Here is an 18,363-nt window from a genome sequence, read left to right on the forward strand (position 1 = left end):
TTAAATAATCTTAAAGAAACATTAACATGCTTTCAATCTTTCCAACTCATCCTTTCCATGGAGAGATGAAGTTTTTATAAGGCTAAGATGCAGGAATTACTTTTTCCTGAAGTACAAGCTTTGATCCTTACTCTAGACAAAAGTGAAGGTAAATAAAAAAGAGCTTGTCAAAAACTTTTTTCCATATAAATCAAGGTCCTTCAGGGAGCCAGAAGGGAAATTTAAAGGTTCCTACTTAAGTTTTGCAGACTTGTAAAAATAACTTTCAGCTGTACATCTTGAAGGATGCTTTCCATTCAGCAGTTCTCTGGTCTGCCTTCATTGATTAGGATGTGAAAAACATTATGGGAGAAAACATGGCTTTGTTCCTTATTTACATTTTTGCCTCACAAGTTACAGAAAGGAGTGGTTTGTCCTTTATTTTTATTTAGAGTAGCAAGGCAGGACACAGGCCCAGCTGAAATACTTTGTCACTTTTCAAAAGTGAATTCTAAAAGCACATCCCTACCAGTTACTGCCATTCCTCTCTTCACCATTGTTTCCTCCTGAACGAGTTTCTGTAGGAAGTGTTACTGCCTTCAGTCTTGCAACAAGGCTGTTGTAGTACAGCATGATGATTTCAGTGACTGCTGGACAAATCTGGGGTACTCTGGAGTTAAAAATTTACCAATAAACACGACAAGCAGCCCCCTTTAAGTTTCTGAAAGTAGTTGAGGTAAACAGAGAACCACAACTGTTAAATCCCTCAGTGCTTGCTGAGTTCTCAACCTGAAAAACTGAAGATTGCCTCTTTTGAAATCCTGAATACATTTCTGAACGAAAAGGTATTTAGATTAAAAAAAGAAAAACCAAATGCCTTCAGCAGGACCTCTACCACCACAAATAAAAAGTAGAAATCTAGCGTACACCCTCTTTTTGTTTGCAGCTTGGGAGGTGCTGCTGTCTACAGGTGGCTCTATCAAAACAACACTTCATTTAACATCATTGCAACAGGTTAAAGAATGTAAATATAATTTAGAAAGAAAGTGAAAAGACAAACATTTATTTTTATTAGGGGTTTATACACAGCATGCATCTGAAAACAAACTCTTCACCATGTAACTATCACTCTGGTTTCCTCACCAAGGGTGCACAATCTCAGACACGAATGAAGGGGTACCATCACTTACACTACTGTATACAGAGATATAAAAATATACACAACAGTTAAATTTTACAGAGCAACGGAGCTGAGTGAATACCGTGCACACTGCACTCTCCAGGTTTGGACAGCTGAACATCCAAACGGCAAAGGCAACAGGAACACTGCGGAGATCGTAATCGGGGTCAGAAGAAACAGCATCAGAACTCTGACACAGTGTAAAAATATAAGGCAGAAGCCACTTTCTTCTGAATTGTAGGGAAGAGCAGAGCACACAGAGACTCCCCATCTTGCTTTTAAAAGTAGTTCCAGCAAGGAGCTGTACATGCAAAACATCAACAGTGCAACAACAAAGGAATACTGAACAGTAGCTCAATCGTACAAACTTAAAAAAACGTAACACGTACTTTATGCATCTCCTCACAAAATATCTAGGATTTGTCAGTGCATTAGTGTTAAAGTGGCATTAAAAAAACTTCTGCTATTATAACAGATGCAGAATTATTTTGGAAATGCATAGCATCTACATTTTTATTGTCTTTGTAATTATTCAGTTGGCATAGGCACCATTCTAGTCACACCAGCATTAAGAAGAATTCATGGTGGAAACAGCCATTCTTATCAGTTCATACACAGGTATTTCTTGACTGCTCGTCTTGATTTTGATTTCACCAAATAAATGCTTTTTAAAATTCAAAAATATACCCTATGATTATGAAAAGAACTATATACAACATACCTAAGACACAGGGTTAGCTGGCTGCCATACGTGTAACACACAAGAGAAACATTCAAGTTTGACAGATATTTTTTTCTTTTTGAGATGAAAGGCCTTTGGGTTGGAAGCATATCAGAGACAACAGTGCAGTAGGCTGAGAATTCCTTTAGCTCAGTTCAGAACTAAGGCATTGTATGATAAAATATACATTTATATTTGGTGCAATGTTATTGTCAATTTTAGAATCTAGATCATGTCAAATGCTATAATTTGTCACTCTAGTAAACGTACATATCCATCTTCTATCACAAACGCAAACCTTTGTGGGGAAAAAAATTACCAAAACACTAAACCTATATTGGTTTTTTTCTAATTTGACATTGAGGAAAAACTGCTAAGCCAAACAAACTCTAAAATCCCCCCAAAAACCCTATGCTAGGACTTCACGTCCTCCTAGTCTTTATTTGCCAAAAGTTAAACGTATCCTTGAACTTCACTAAGAAGAAATTAAGATTTTAAACTGCTACTTCAAATTACATTTTGCATTTCAGATTTTTCAGTTATCCACTCACTCTATGCTTGCTGCCCCCTCTGATTATCTCCCAGTGCTGCCCTTCTCCTGTCGTTCCGGTACGGCTGCCCTCTGAAGTTTCGCTGATATTGGTAGCCGTCGTCTCTGCTTCTGCCAGGTGGTCCTTTCCAGGCCTCCTCATTTCTTTGGAACTGGTATCCTCCCCTGCTGGAATAACCCCTGTCCAGTCTAGGCCTTCTGCCTCCTCCGTAAGTCTGGTTATAGAACTGCTTGGATCTACCACTCCTCAGCATGTCGGAAACTTCACTCTCATCCTCGGAGCTCTCTTCCCTCGTTCTCTGTGCCCTGCTTTCCATCTGTAGATTACCAGCACCCTTGGAATCCCTACCTTTACCAGTCTTCTCCTTGCGGCTGGGAATGCTGGTTTTCAGTTCGTTTTTCGGAGGCTCTGCCAGCGGTGACTGAGAGCTGGGCGCTGCCGGCTGCCTCTCCGTGCCCTGTGCCTGCGGAGCCTGCGGAGCACGGTGCTGCTGCCCAGCTGGTTTCTGCTTGGGAGCAGCTGCAGGACAAGTCTGCTCCAGCTGAGGTGCCCTGGCTGAAGTGTCTTTCGGGGCACTGCACTGGCTGCCTGCACCAGCCACAGGGAACGGGACGGTGTTGGAGCCGCTGCTCCTGTTGTTCTTCAGGAGCTGCTCTGCACAGTTCACCCCGGGCACCGGAGCGCTGCTTTCTTTGCCCACGTACATGTTGGCAGAGGTGCCAGCTGCTGCCTCTTTGTCCTCAGGTGACATGACAACATTGGGTCTCCCTACCGAATTTTCAATGAAACCCTGAACTGGGTACCCATACCAGAAGTGAGGAAAGAAAGGAGGTGCTATTGGAACAGCTCCCAGAAAGTGATTGTGTCCAAAGGGCGGCTGCGGGAACATATTTTTCCCTCTCAGGGACTCCTCGTAGTTTGCATGAAGAGCTTGCGCTGGATTCTCCGCTTCTACGCAGACCTGTCCTTGGCTTTCCGACACCTGAGCTGTGGGTATGATCAGAGGCAGTGATGGAGATCTGCTGTCAACCTGTGGAATCTGGCCGTTGGATCTGCCCTCGCTCTGAACACCAAAGTGCCTGGTGGGTCGCGCAGCTTCGCTGTCGTTCTGAGCCGGCGGAGCCTCCTGGAACCAGGGGTTGTGCGGGTACACGGGGAGGGACACGTTGGGGTACATTCTAACAGCAGCTAAATAGGCCTGGTGCAGGGGGTACAAGTAAGAATGGGGTGCCCACATGGGACAACTGTATGCCTGCAAGACAGCAGGGGGAAAAAAATTTTAAAAAAACCAATTATTTGGTCTTTTAAATGTTCAGACAGACATAAAAGCACATTTACCATTCTGAACTAGTTAATTATAGGAAATAAAAGATAATTTTATTTACAGTGCCCTCAGTTCTAAATCCTAGGGCTCTAGGATGGTGTTCTTATTTTTTGATTCCTTCCAAATGCAGTTGAAATGGACAACGGTTATGACCAGTAAGAAAACTTAAGTAACAATTCTTATATAACTAAACACAGTGCTATTAAGTCAAGCTTTAGCTATGTGTTTGAAGACAAACATTTTAAATTCATTTTCCAGAATCACCTCTATTAATTGGCAACTCATTCTACCAGTCTGCTTTGGAAATTTTAAAGGGATAATAATCAAAACAAGAAGAAGCCATACCATACACATCTTTTCACTGAAAAAAAAAAAAAAGACTACACTGAGACCCAAAGTTAGATTATTTCCCTGAGGACTATTTGTAGATTGAAATCCATATATATATCCACAGATCAGCTTTCTTTGAAGCCCTCCCAAAAAGCTGGGGTATAGGTTTCATTAGATTATCCAGTGCACTTTTCCAGCTAGTGGTGGGAGTCACCAGTGGACACAAAGCCCTTTCAGCAGCAACCCCTCCTGTGCTGGTAGTGAACACAAGCCATGTTGACAATACTGATGTGTCTGTCCCCTTCCCTTTTCTCTACTTCCATGTTAATGAACCAGCATCTGTAGAAACAATCCCTGGAGCAAACTATCCTGAAAAGCCTCCCCAGACCTGCCCTCCATGAGAGTAGTCCATTCCCTCTGAATATGCAGCTGGCAGGCCGTGGATAACAGCAGGGCAGGAACTGGGACCACACCAGCAGAAAGAGAAATGCAGAAACCCAGCTCCTGGGTGTGCTGTACCCTGTGACACCAGCAGAGGAGCTCAGCCACTAGATCGTGGTCCTGGGGCCAGCAGATGGTGCTGGAGCACCAGAATGACGATGGACTAGATCCCAGATAATCCAAAGTACCAGTAAGGAGAGTCCCAAACATATGTCAGCTTATGAAACACATGCTGTTTAAATACTTTGCAGTGACACTTGCTAATTAATGACTTATGGATTTCCCGTTTAGCAAAGAGACTTGTATTAGGCACAGTTACCAAATTTACATTGTAAACTGTGCTGAACCTTTCCTCTTTCCATGCTCACAACACCAAGGAATCATTGCTATGGGTAAAGTCATGTGGAATAAGCTCAAGAGCTCTCAGCACCTTGTTCAAAATGGTTTGCCTGACAGAAGAAGTAAGAAGGCAAAAAAGGAACATTTTTATGTGCAGAAAGGAGAAACTAAACAAAGAACTAGTCCTTGCCAAGTAATGGAAAATGCTGATTGTTTGGATGAGCCTCTTCCCCAGCCACACAGATTTGCATCACATTTACACATCAACTGCTGTTATAATTACTGAAAGGGTTAAAGTAGAATACTGTTGTCATCAACCTGAGCAGAAAGGACAGACATGCAGGTTATTTAAGGGCGTGTCCCCAGGGAAAGATCTTGGGATCTGTACTGCAGTGGCTTTGCCAGTACACAGCCATGGTTGAAGTTCAAGGGCATTTTCTCTTTCCCTATACCCTGCATCCGAAAGAGTGGATTCTTCACACTCAAATTATCTGTGATATTGTAAAGCACATTCTGCTGACTGTACAGGCACAGCTGGGAGCCAATAGCTCTCACTATTGTTCAGATAAAGTTGATTTCTATTGACTTGAACTGCACTGTGGACCACTGCTGGAATCCCAGTTAACAGAAGAGAAAATAAAGTATTTCAAATTTAAAGATGGACTTGAAATGTAGAGCCTGCAGCAACCAAATCTCTGCACTCAAAGTCCTACCAAGCATTTACAAACAATTTTTATGGTATTACAAACAAAAAAACATAATGAAGTTTGAAGAGTTACCTTCACGCCAAGATTGAAGAAAAATCTAAGAATATTCTTATCTAGAAAGAAAAAAAAAAGCCAGAAAAAAAGATTTATTAAGACCTAAAATATTTCATCTGATACAAAAATTAGTCCCCCCATAAAGTTCCATTTCAGTAGCAAACACTGGTATTAAGCTGCTGCTTGTATGTCTTTCATTAATTCATTGGGGTTTTTTTTGCCACAGTTCAGATATTTAGAACAAAACAGCAATTAAAATTTCAGTTTTAAGAGTCTGTGGAACTGAACCTCTATTTTACAAAGAAAGAGTTCAGTAAACAAACCACCATGCAGTCAGACATGAGATGTTCTTTATGGGCATACCTTGCATTTGTAGTATGCCAAAACCTGTGTTTTAGAAACACTCAACAGCTTCCAAGCTTTTAAATTACATGAGCAAACCTGTCCCTGTATCAGCAAGCAGTTCTCCAAAGCTAATTCTTTACACTCAGAAAACCTCAAGTTACAGTGGGTCAAGCTAAGAACCACAAAATGATCCTATCAGATTTCCATGTGTGACCACTTCAAACAGTCAGGGTGCTGGCAGTGTGAACTGAAGAGCTACAGCTCTATTCAATATCCCCTCCCACATCTCAAACCACAGAGTGACAACAGTTAGATCTTTTGACAAGGACTGACAACGGGACCAAAACAAGCTGTCTCTATCTACACTTCAAGAAAAGAAAACCTATTAGGAAAAATGGTATAAACCCCAGACCTTCTCACCTTTAGGTAAGTCTTCCCCAGTATTGCACAGGGAGTAAGAGGGTGCAACGGCTCTTTCTCCCTTTTCACTTAAAGGGAATCCGGGATAGAGCGGATCCTGGTAAGGATTCAGAGTCTGAGGCAAAGGCATTAAAGGCTGGTTAACTGCTTGTAGCCACACAGGAACTCCAGCAACTGAAGCAGATGTTACCTGAGCCTGGGATACAATAGAGTCAGGTCCCGCTGCTGGTCCTGGCATCAGCGAAGAAGCAGGTATTTGGGATGGAATACCTACAGAGAGGAAAAAAAACCAACATATATACATATAGATACACTTAGATATAAGAAATATATATAATGCATCAATACATATATAATCACAAGCCAAAATGACAGCAGAAAAGCAAGCTTCCAAATGCAGAGAATAGTTCTCTGAAAGAAACACGTAAGCCAAGCTTTCCAGAAATAGCTGAACTGTTCCCATATTTATTTTTAAAATTACAAATGCCAGAAGGGAATAGGAAGGGGAAAAATGGGGGAACTGAAACTCTTATGTGAATTCCTGAAGTTCTCACTCTGACTAGTCATTTACAGTCTGAAATTCAGTTAACTCTAAATCTGAGCTCAGTTTACTGGGTGTGCATCTTCTGTCACAGACACAGTTATGTATGACAGGATTACTACTGTATCATGTGAACAAAGTATGCTGATCTGAAAGGCAGTCCTGGTACAGAAACACAGCAGTGTGAGAGAAAATACAGCTAATCTAATACAGCTAATCTAATGGGCAATACTGAATCTAAGCCAATTCCACACACTAAAAGATATGCACAGCACAAAAAAAAAAAAACCATTATACTGGCTTTGCAGCTCAGGTCCAACTGGATCTCATTAGTTCCAGACATACAAGCCCCAAGCTGAGTCCTTAGTCTTATTACATATGACACAGAGCACAAAAACATGTATCAAGTTTCAACATGCTGACAATGTGCTCTACCTTAAGCAGATCCTCAAAACTCAATGCTATCCCACTTAGAGGAAAAACAGAGAGTTGAGTACACATGCCTCCTCCACCTTCAGGCTGGCAGTGAAGCAAACTGTACATGCAGGCTATCAAAGACTTAACAGAACTCTCACTAGCTGTTAGCAGTGAGAAGCTATATTCCTATGAATGACTGCCTTTGGAATGTGAATTTATGAGGCAGTGTCTCCTGGAGATAGCTTCAATTTAGTAAGGCAGTTAGAGTATTTTTCAGGGTTAGTAGTTTCTGATTTATGCTAATATTCCTTCAAACCTGCTGGTCCATAGGTCGTTGGCTCACTTGGCCAAGCTGGCACGATGGCTGGTACAGAAGGCACTGCTGGGGGTAAATGCACCTCAGAGAAGACTGGGGAGGGGGTTGGAGTTACGCTCGGTACGCATTCCGGCAGGTTCTAGAAAAACAAAGAAATCACATGAAATTATTCTAAAAGCACACCATTGTTGGTGACCCCCGGTGGGCCTGAATTCTACCAAAACTGATGACTCAGTATTATCCAGACTACCACCATCACCCCAGCAAAGTATTAACTTGGGATGTGTCAAAAGAGACCTGAGATCCTGAGCTCTATCCGGAACATGCCCGTCCCACAGACAGCCATGGGTGCTGTAACCACCCCCACAAGAATTACATTCAAGTATCTCCCACCCAAAAGGAAAGCCACCCTCACAAACCATTACCAATAACCTTGGAGAAACCTGAAAAGGCAAAAGCAAAGAATTTAAAGCGAAAAGCACAGTTTACTTGGCAGAAAAATTTCTCTCGGAAGGAGAATAGATATACTTTTACTTTTCTAGCACAGGTTGTCCTTTTACATTCTTTATGTTGGACATAACAGATTCCTAACTGCAAATAGGAAATTTTAGCATTATCACCATAGAAATGACTAGGTAATTAATTAAAAGCCAGTATTGCAATACATACGTGGCTGTGATGAAGCTCCCCTTTGTCTGAAGTCTCCTGACTGGAAAACTTTGAAATCAAACAAACATTTCTTACTTGCTCAGCAAGCATCGAAGAATCTGTTTTTACTTGTTCCAAAGGAGACGAAGCTTTTGGATAGCTCTCATCTTGACTATTCTTCTAAAGCAAAGTTAGAAACAACAGACACAGCTAGTCTAACAGTAAGATTAACTTTACAAAGAGTTATGCAAAAATAGTAAACCACACTCCATACAAAGTGGGCTAAGCACCCAATCACTATAATACTAGTGTAACATTTTGCTCATTGAAAGGACAGCAAAGGTTAAAAGCCAACAAGGGGCCATAAATCTTCACTGAACTTCAGAGCTCATGGTCTGTTAGCACAGTAGCTATTAGCAAACATCAAATCTTCTATGGTCCCATTATAGTGAAAGTACAGACTGTACTAAGCAATTACAAATTCAGATTCTTAAGTTCTCTCGATAGCCCAGATTCGAGAACTCAGATTGCAGAGAAAGACTATAATTATGGGTTACAGGGGCTGAGGAAAGCTGACAGAAATACAAGCCTCCAAACTTAGGAGTATTTCTTTAAAAGCTGTAAAGCAGCAGCAGCAATCACGGCTCTAAAGGCAGCTATTGCTCTGCTAATCATGTATCAGAGAAGCAATAACATTAAAAAAAAATTTGGTCTTTTCTTTAAGATTACCTCAGATGAATTTGGCTCAAGCTTCTGACTTAAGTGGATCTGCCTGGAATTTGACTCTGCAACACCAAGACATAACCTAGTAAATGAACCATTACACCACTTATGGCTATCACAACTTAAGCCAGTTAAAGTTTGTCTTTCCAAAATTAAACTTTCAAAACCAAACCTGCACCTGAGTACATATTACTTCAGAAAACTTCTATTTTTATCAAAGATCAAAGCATCCTAAAACAAACAGTTCTTAGGACAGTGACAGAGCAGCTATTTCAACCTGGGTTTTCCAAGCTATACAGTTCTTTACTAATATTTGTTAACCATTTCAGTGATGCTTGAGGGAAGCAGGAATGAAACACAGCTGTCCCTTCAAACATATTCATCCTGAATTGCTCCTAATGAAACAGAAGCATGTTTGTACTTTGCTTAAAGTGAAAATGTTCTGATCTGCATTTTCATATTCAAGTGTAAAGATAACAGAAGCTCAAACTCTTGTCTACTTTTGACTGAGGAAAAGAGCAGTTTAGAAGGTTTCAGTGGTTCAAAATATCTAAAAAGTTTTCAGACTGCTGCAGAAAGTTTAATTTCTCAAGCACCAGCAAACACCTTGGTGGGGGAAACGGTGTTAAAAAATAATTGCAACATAATCTTCACACAAGATTTGTACAAGTTCTTCACATTCTGGTTTATGTTTAAATCTGGTTACCACTGCTTGTCAGTCAAACTCATGCCCATAAGTTTTACAGTAGCCACTAAACAGATATGTATTTTTTTAAAGCTTAGTACTTGCACCATCACAACTAGACAACACTGTAAATTAAAACAATATTGATCATGAGAATTACTGCCAATTCCCCAAGCACCAACAGGAATCTCTAAATACTCAGAAGGATGTACAGTTTATTCCCATAGCACTGTTAACCAAATTTCACAAGAGGCAATGCAATCCTGAGTGTCACAAAAACAGAAAAAGCTGGACATGCCATGCACTTCAGCCAAATCCATCATGACACTGTAGTAAAGAGCTTTCTCTACCATGAACGTTCTTTTTGGCATTGCTGATGAAACTTTTCAAAGGAAACGAGTTTTCAGACATTTGGAGAACGAAAAATAAGCAAGATTGGTCCTTGTGAGACCATTCAATAAAGCATTACATGTTGTTAGAGGGACTAGCACATGCTATTGCCAGAGATAAAGAAACACAATAAAAAATTTAAAAAAACGGAGGGAAGGAGCAACTTCTGTAAGAAGGCTAAGGAGCCTGAATTGTATTTAGTCAGGGGAAAAAAAAAAAAAAGTGGAAGAAGCCAAGCTCAAATTTGGTTTTTAGTCATGGCAAAGCTGACAGGACAAAAAATTAAAACCTAAATAAAATTTAAAAATCCCATCGAACACTATCAGTTACAATTAGCAAAGATTTACTAACTACCTCCTGACAGCTACAGCTTTCATCTAGTACTGCCACGTTCTGCTTCCTCACAGAAGAGGAAGAGCTTTGAGTCCATGAAGAGAAAAGCTAAAAAGTGTCGTAACTGACTGGGGGAGGGAGAAAACCCAAACAAAATTTTAAGCGTGTCACAGATCTTTCTACTGTAAAGAGGGCTTTTTTTCCAACTCTTCTGTACACCACTTTCCCCTTTCTGTGCCATTGTATGCTAATTCTTAACCAGGCCACATTGAATACTTTTACCTGCTTCTCTCTTATCTGACTCCAGTAAGCACTCCTAATGCTCCTCCCACTGGCACTTTCTGCCACACACTCGAGAATTTCAAAAGGATCTAATTTAGGGTAACTCTGATGAGTCTTTTAGTTTCTCTTATTCCTCTTCCCATTTACTGCAAAAATCCCAGTGAGGGGCCTGCTCTCTCAGCCTCATTGACAAAGCAGGAAAACACGTACTTTCTTCACAAAGCACACCTTTACTACCTTGAGCCTAGCTTAGTTTGGCACTGTTATTTATGATAATTTTCTCCTCACTGACTAAAGAGATGCCTTATCCTGAATAAGCTCTGAGGCTGGTAACAAAACCAAGCAAATAAAAAAAAAAAAAGGCGCCTTAATCTAAAACCATTTATTTTTACCTTTTTCCTTCTGCTCTTCCACCTCTGCTGTCCACTTGCTGTTTCTTCTTTCATTATTTGAGAACTTTTTCTGGCTTAAATTATCCATAGTCTGTGTAGCAGCCTGACAGACAGACTGATTCTAAGGAGGTTTACAAAAGCAGAAATACGGATTTATGTAAATCAGTCCAACGAGACTTTGCCATCATCTGATACATTACTATTATGTCTTCGTGACACATATTTATGTCTGTGACAGGCAGAAAGGGGAGGGGGCAGCAGTCTTGATCAGTATCATTCAGATTCATCCACTCTCTCATTAGCTGCTAAATTTTGCAAAGTGTCCTTTAAAAGCATTCATGTCATTACCTTACATGACAAAAACTGTTTCTCTCAGACAATAATTCACTTAAAAAAAAAAAATCACATTCTCCTCCTGCAGGTGAGCAAATACAGCAAACTGTTACAGCTCAGAGGGAGAGAACAACCTCTGTCCCTTAGTTTCATGTCTTTCACCTGCTCATTCTTCCCAGCCTCGTTTTTGTTCCTGTTTGTCCTAGGATTTAAATCCCCAAAGCCCCACACATCTCTAGAACAAGTCCATGTAGAGAGCAGTTCTTCACCCACAGGACGTGCTCACTTCCCTGGATGTACTGAGACTCCAATCCGCTCTCATTAAAAACTGCATCAATACAATAATCTCTCAAAAATCTAAAGGCTACATCCTTCCCTCAGACTCAGGGAAGTCCACTGAAGCCTGCTCAGCTCCATGACAGAAAGAGAGCAGGTCTGACAAAGTATTTGCATTACACAAGACACCAGGTAAGTTCTCACACCAATAAGTTCTCAGGCTAGAAAAAAAAGTCATAATTAAAACAGGTTTTATGTGAAACAAATAGGAAACAATCCCCTAGTCACTGATACTGTGGTACTTGGTGCCATCTTACTCAGCTATTTCTCAGCTAAATTAAACTGTATTCCAGAGCAAGTTCTGTCCTCACCTTGAACTTTGATCCCACCATACATGAAAGAGACAACATCCAAGTAACTATAAGGGAGTGCAGAGCCTCCCAAACACAGGAGGAACACGAAGAAAGAAGCCTACAGCTGCAGCAGCTCACGTGTCTACCATATTTACATGCTTAAAAAAGAACTGCCTGTGGGGGATGTTAATTATTCCCAGTGTAAACTACTAAGTATATTTCTTATCTTTAGTATACAAAGCATTGTAGATACCCATATCCCTACGTAGAAAGTGAGTGCAAAGAAAATAACCTTAATTTTTGAATCGCGGCGTAATTCAAGCACAGCAAACCAACTGCTAATTAAAGGTTCATGGACAAGTATGGGAAATGCACCATTAATTACAATGAAAAGAAGCATACATTGCAAAGAGCAGGAAAAGCTTGTTCATCCCGCTGCTGGATCTCATAAAGGGAACGAGATTCCTCTATAGCCTGCTTCTCCCTGCGCTCCTCTGGAGACAGGCCAAAGTAGTTACAATCTCTGCTGCCATGGCTCAGATCCTCAGCTCTCTCCCGCTCCGCCTTCCTGTACAGGAAAAACATGAAGCAGCATCACTTGGACAAAGAAATTCCCCAATATCAAACACAATTCAAGCTCAGGGTAATTATATAAGCATTGCTTATGTGATTCCACATACAGCAGATCTCCTTCTGCCAACTGCAGGTTACCCATATGCATAAAATTTAAGGAAGGGAAAGAAATTATTTTGTCCACAATTCATTTTAATACAATTCTGAAAGGCTTTATAACAAATGGTAATTATTAGACCATAGTTAAAAACCAAATGCCTACATCAAGCCATCTAACCCATTTCTGTGCCAGCTGAGAACTGACCATCCCCCATCTGCTACCCATGAACATACAAGAAAAAGCTGGGGAAGAAGGTTGCTGTAAATACAACAACAAAAAGTAAAATGCATTATGAATTTTCAGTTTCTGAAGCATCACTACACAAAATTAACACCACTGTTTCAGCTTTCTGAATTACTTAACTAAACTTTTTTGGATACTCAGATTACGGGTGAAAAGAAAAATGCCCTTAAAATGCTGCACGTGGCAGACTCCAAAGACCCCTTACTCCATTTTTTCTACAAGGAGTTAATGATACAGAAGAGTGACAGATTAGACCATGAAGTGTTTAGGTTTGTAGACAAGTATAGAAGAACCTTTTGGATAGAAAAATAGCCATCAGAAACTCTGCTACAGCAGCCCACTGAATTAAAAAATCAGTCCCAACAAATGCAGGCAAAATGCTGTTCTCATACTCCTTCAAGGGATCAGTCATAACATGAAGCGCTCCCCTACGACAGGTTCAGCACAAGCTGAGGGAAGACCTTTGCCATGGCCAAAAAGCACCACATGCAACATTACCTCAGCCCCAACCAAAAAGAAAAAAAACCAAAAACATCCACTTTCCAAGAAAAAAAAAAAAGCAACTTTGTAGACAGTGCTTCCAGGGGGAATGCTACCATGCAAGAAAAAAAAATTATTTTTCTTACACTTGTGTGTATTCTTAAGGACTTGGAAAAGTTCTTAAGAATTCAATGCCAACATACTTCAAAAGAGCATGCTGGAACCACTTGAAGCAGGCACCTGGGCTTCCAGGAGCTCAGTTAGAGTTCAAGCTAAGGAAGATGTTATCTGCAGTTTTACCTTACAGACTGGGAAGGATTCCTGCCTGGAGCTTTTTGCTCAGTTGAGGTCTGATGAGGTTGGGGTCCAGAACACAAGAACTGATGCTGCCTAGTTCCCACAGTATGCTGAAGTCGAGGAGGTAGTGCTGACTGGGGTTTTATTGACTTGCTCTGATTCTTTGGCCCTCTGCACTCTGCATCTGTGATAATGGCATCAAAACACATAAGACTTCTTTTAATCATTTTTTTTAAGCTCTTTGAGACAAAACATCAGCCAAAGAAGATCTTGCCACACAAAGCCAGGTACAGTCCTACCGGGCTGAGCGTTCTGCCCCCACGTTGGGAAAAACTTCTTTATCTTCTTCCCTGGCACAGTGTTCCAGCCCTCCATAGGAGAGGTCTGTGGAAGAGGTTTAAGGCTCTTCAGTGAGACAGCATGCCTACAAAACAGGGAATTATGGAGAGAAAAATATGTTCAAGAAAAGACCTGGGCTTGCATAAGTAATACCACATGTTTCTTAAGACTCATAGATCATTCCATTTTTGAGAACATTGCATTCAAAGTCCTTTGCCTTTATGATTACATTCAAGCAATGTATAGAAGAGCAAACTGTCTTCTTTTTCTTTTTTTTTTTTACATGAAACTAGTAAGTTGGCACAAGCTTATCTAGTAAAGAATTATCAGCCATTTGTAATGTGCATATTATAATGTCTTCAGGGCAGCCAGAAAAGGAGAATGATCAGAAAAAGCAATATACCAGATAAATTTATTACAAACACTGCAATAGATGCCAAGATTGAAAAACGTTGTATGGGTGGTGGATATCCCAGAGCAAATACTGCATTTTCAACTGAGGATGCTGTAGGATGTCCAAGAAACTCTTTACATTATTTCTATTTTTTATCTATATATATAATTAAAATATATATTATTTATTTACATTATTTATATATTTTTACACATTATTTATATATTATTTATATATTCAAATCAGGTTAAATTTCAATTTAAAAAGGGTTCAAACTGTAAGACAATCTTCAGATCTCACTACACTTATTTTCTTTTTATTTATGAAGTTCAGATGAGATTAATTAGCACCTTTCTCTTTCCCTCGACTGAAAAACCTTCCTCTTCCCAAACTACACTCCACTGTGGTTTTTTCCCCCCTAGAAGTCATAGAACTTGCAGCAGAGCTCCAGGTACCTCAAACTGTCCTCCACCCAACCCAAAAAATACCCCAACAAACAAAAACCCCCCACCCCACACAACCAAAACCATCAAATCTGCAACCTCTAATAGCAACTTTAAACAGTTAATTTGTTCCAAGGCAAGGTAAAGATCATACTGATCTAAACAGCAACTTGGCACTCTGTATGAAATCAGGTAGAGCTACTCAACCAACAGAGAAGCTCAGTGCTTTGATGAGCCTTCTAACATGAAAATTATCAGATGCTAGATTTGTGACAAGTTAAAGTACAACAAAAAACATCTTATTAGTCTAGTGTCAATCTGCTTAGGATGGAATCTTGTGCAAAAAACCTAAAATTAAAATACTACTAACATAGTTACTGTTCTACTCTGCAAGTAATACTCAGACTACTTAGCGCTACTGAAAGAATTTTAAAGTGATAATCAATTTTTCCCCTTCTTCATTTAATATGCTGTTTTCTTAACCACTTTGTGATAGTACTGCTTTAAGAAAAGAAGTAGATACAAAGGCTGAAGTTAACTCTGAACTGAAGTAATGCTTTGTTTAGTTTGGTGGTCTTTCTCAAAAGAGACTAAGCACTTACTTTGCTCCAAGCTCTTCTACAAATACAACAACTGGCCCACTCTCTGAATGAACTTCTTGAATGTGGGCATTATAAAATTTCCCATTATGCTCTAAGCGCACCTATAAGGACAAAGAGTAAAAAAACAAAGGTGCTTTAGCTCCAAAGATGACAATGAGAGGAGGCAACTCTTTAAAATGTCAGCAATGTTAGAAATAGAACTTTTCCTCCTGGCAACAGTAGACCTGAGAAAAACCAGAATTCAGTAAATGTATCAAAAGCAAATCTTCAATCCCTATCACTTCTTCAAAAAGAAATAAAAATACTATTAAAACTAACACGCACACACACACACACACACACACACACACAAATAAGCAAACAACCCACAAACAAACAGAAAGCTTGCTGGGGAACACTACTTAATGAAATATGCTTTCCAAAACCATATGAGAAAGTTAAAAGTAATCAGTGCATCAAGGCTTTTCAGCTTTACTGAAAAGACTTTCTCTTAGAATAAAACTCAAAGCTTTCCCCTGTTGAAATCCACTTCAGTGAAATTTAGTTTAATTATGGACATAATGAACATCAATTACTTCAGAAGTTATTCTTCAGAAGGTTTTTTAAAAACAACCAAAAAAAGTTTATTAGATATGATCATAGTGTTACTTGACTGTCATTGTGTTCTTAAAAATCTTCTGTTAAATATAAAATAAATTTCTTAATACTCTGCTACAGTATTTGGCTTTCCAGTTGTATTAACTTGGTCAACTCTACTTTTCACTATTTAATTCATATTTTTTTCCCATAGGTTTATCCCATATATTTTCTGTCTTGTCACACAGATTTAAGATTTGACAGAGAGAGTATGTTAATTACCAGAGGTTTTTTTCTATCTGTACCCTTCAGTAAATACTACACAAGACAACTGCCTTAGGGAGTTAAATCTAAATTTTAAGCCTGTACTATTAAGCAATAAATAATCAACTCAGCATTAGATTGGTTTTTTTTCTTTGGGGGGGGAAAGGGGGAAGTTGGGAGCTTGTGGTTTTGTGGGTTATGTTGTAGTTGAGGGTTTTTTCAAGTTTAGAGATGTCTTTTCCCTGCAATTTAGTCACGATGGTTAATTCCGTTACGCAAAGTACAAACTGGAAGAGCCCCCATACTGCATGATTAGCCAAACTGAACATTTTCTCATTAATATTAAAAATTTTAATAGATGGTCAAATGTCCTAGAAAGAACCATGGCTTAGCAAAGTACCAGTTTAATTAACCCACCTAAGGAGATTAATCTAAAATGTGAGTACTATAGAATTTAATGGCAAACCTTACCTTTTCTTAAGCAGGAACACATACCACAAACTTTAACAGAATTTAAAAGAACAATTGTGTCACACACTGGGAACACTTTAAGAGGAAGGCTCGCTCAAAACTTCAGGATCTGCAGGAACTAAAATGTGCTTTACTCCACTGCTTGAAAGTACTGAGATTTTATCAAAGCCAATTTACAAACAGTAATCATTATCTCCGGTTCAAACATCAACACATGGAACTACGATTCCATGCTTAATGTTGGGGTCCACAGTCATCTCAATAAATAAACTCTTCAAGTTCCCCTTGTGACTTTTTAATGGAGTAAAATGGCACTGATCAGTTGTTCTGTTTAATGCCTTTTCTGTATGTGTGCTGGAAGTCATGAACACCACCAACAATTAAATGACAAGTACATCCTTGCTTGAAGACATAAGCAAAGAATACTCAGAAAGTAGCAATTATATATATCAAAATAGTTAACAAAGAGGGTAAGTGGGCATCTTGAGCAAAATGGCAATGTGTCTGTAAACTATAATTCAGTATTACTCACTTTACATTTATCTCCCACGGAGTATTGCATGCCAGCAGCAATAGAGAAATCTTGTTTTTGCTGATCTGTAAAGACATAAGCAGTAATATACTGTTAGTTTAAATACACCAAAAGAGTTACTTTCTTGATGCAGTTAAAATGCAAATCAGTTGTTCAGGCCCTAAATCTGCCCACTGACCAGCATGAGGAAGACCACTGCCCAAACCCAAACTGCCATTTGCATCGCTGCTCTTCAAGAGGGCTTCATTTCACACATCAGCCTGCCAAAGCTGCATATTTTAAGTATTCAGTTACTTACCCAATTTGGATTGGAGCCAAACATCATATTCAATGTTTCTGTAAACCAATGGATCGAGTGATTTAAGAACCTTTTTAGGTACGACCAACAAGGCAGGATTCCCATTGCTCTCCAGGTGCTGTATGAAACAGAACAAAGTGCTAAATGGTCAAATGCATAAAGATGTCCAGTTTTCCATTTTTCAATCCCAGTGCTCAAGCTTTAAACTGAAATATTAAGAAGTTGAGAATACATAAAGCATAAAGAGCTTTGAAAAAAATTAAATGGTGGTTTTTTAACTGTACCAGAATAAAACTAAGAACTAAGCAGCTTTAAAAAGGACACTATCCACCTTTGAGCACATCAAAAGTAAACATTACTTTTCCAAGAAATATGTAGTTTTTAAGATATTACATGTTAGGAGAATTAGAAACCCAAGATTCTCTCATGAACTAAGTTGAATACTAAGAAATATAGCAGAGTACAGTTTATTAGAAAGAAAATAAATCTCAACAGATAAATACCTTGTTGCCAGAAAGAGATTTCATTCCATTCATATCAGTAACTGTTGTAGCTTTACTTCTGCAATAGGACAGTAGCAAGTTATGTTTTTATAATGTTTTTATAATGAGTTATAGTACTAATAAGGCCTGGAAATCAGTAAGACACATCTAAGGAAGTGGATAAAAATA

General features: G+C 39.3%; 1 protein-coding gene across 5 annotated transcripts in view; it reads right to left on the minus strand.

Annotated features, from left to right (window-relative positions):
- Nucleotides 1-1,026: 1,026 nt before the first annotated feature.
- The window catches only part of OTUD4 (OTU deubiquitinase 4), a 31,499-nt gene continuing 14,162 nt past the window's right edge, over nt 1,027-18,363 (minus strand). For 2 of the 5 annotated variants that reach the window (XM_064651685.1, XM_064651686.1), the window contains 14 exons: nt 18,196-18,253; nt 17,693-17,810; nt 17,395-17,459; nt 15,552-15,652; nt 14,073-14,197; nt 13,777-13,957; nt 12,483-12,648; nt 11,119-11,239; nt 9,043-9,098; nt 8,335-8,493; nt 7,666-7,804; nt 6,392-6,661; nt 5,645-5,685; nt 1,027-3,683 (listed from right to left, as the gene is read on the minus strand). In XM_064651685.1, the coding sequence (XP_064507755.1) occupies nt 2,433-3,683; nt 5,645-5,685; nt 6,392-6,661; nt 7,666-7,804; nt 8,335-8,493; nt 9,043-9,098; nt 11,119-11,239; nt 12,483-12,648; nt 13,777-13,957; nt 14,073-14,197; nt 15,552-15,652; nt 17,395-17,459; nt 17,693-17,810; nt 18,196-18,253 (2,851 nt within the window). In that variant the 3' untranslated portion in view covers nt 1,027-2,432. The remainder of the gene's footprint in view (nt 3,684-5,644; nt 5,686-6,391; nt 6,662-7,665; nt 7,805-8,334; nt 8,494-9,042; nt 9,099-11,118; nt 11,240-12,482; nt 12,649-13,776; nt 13,958-14,072; nt 14,198-15,551; nt 15,653-17,394; nt 17,460-17,692; nt 17,811-18,195; nt 18,254-18,363) is intronic. The other 3 variants (XM_064651688.1, XM_064651687.1, XM_064651689.1) reach the window with 3 other exon arrangements.

This window comes from Pseudopipra pipra, chromosome 4, assembly GCF_036250125.1.
Source record: "Pseudopipra pipra isolate bDixPip1 chromosome 4, bDixPip1.hap1, whole genome shotgun sequence".
In the NCBI taxonomy this organism is placed as follows: Eukaryota; Metazoa; Chordata; class Aves; order Passeriformes; family Pipridae; genus Pseudopipra; species Pseudopipra pipra.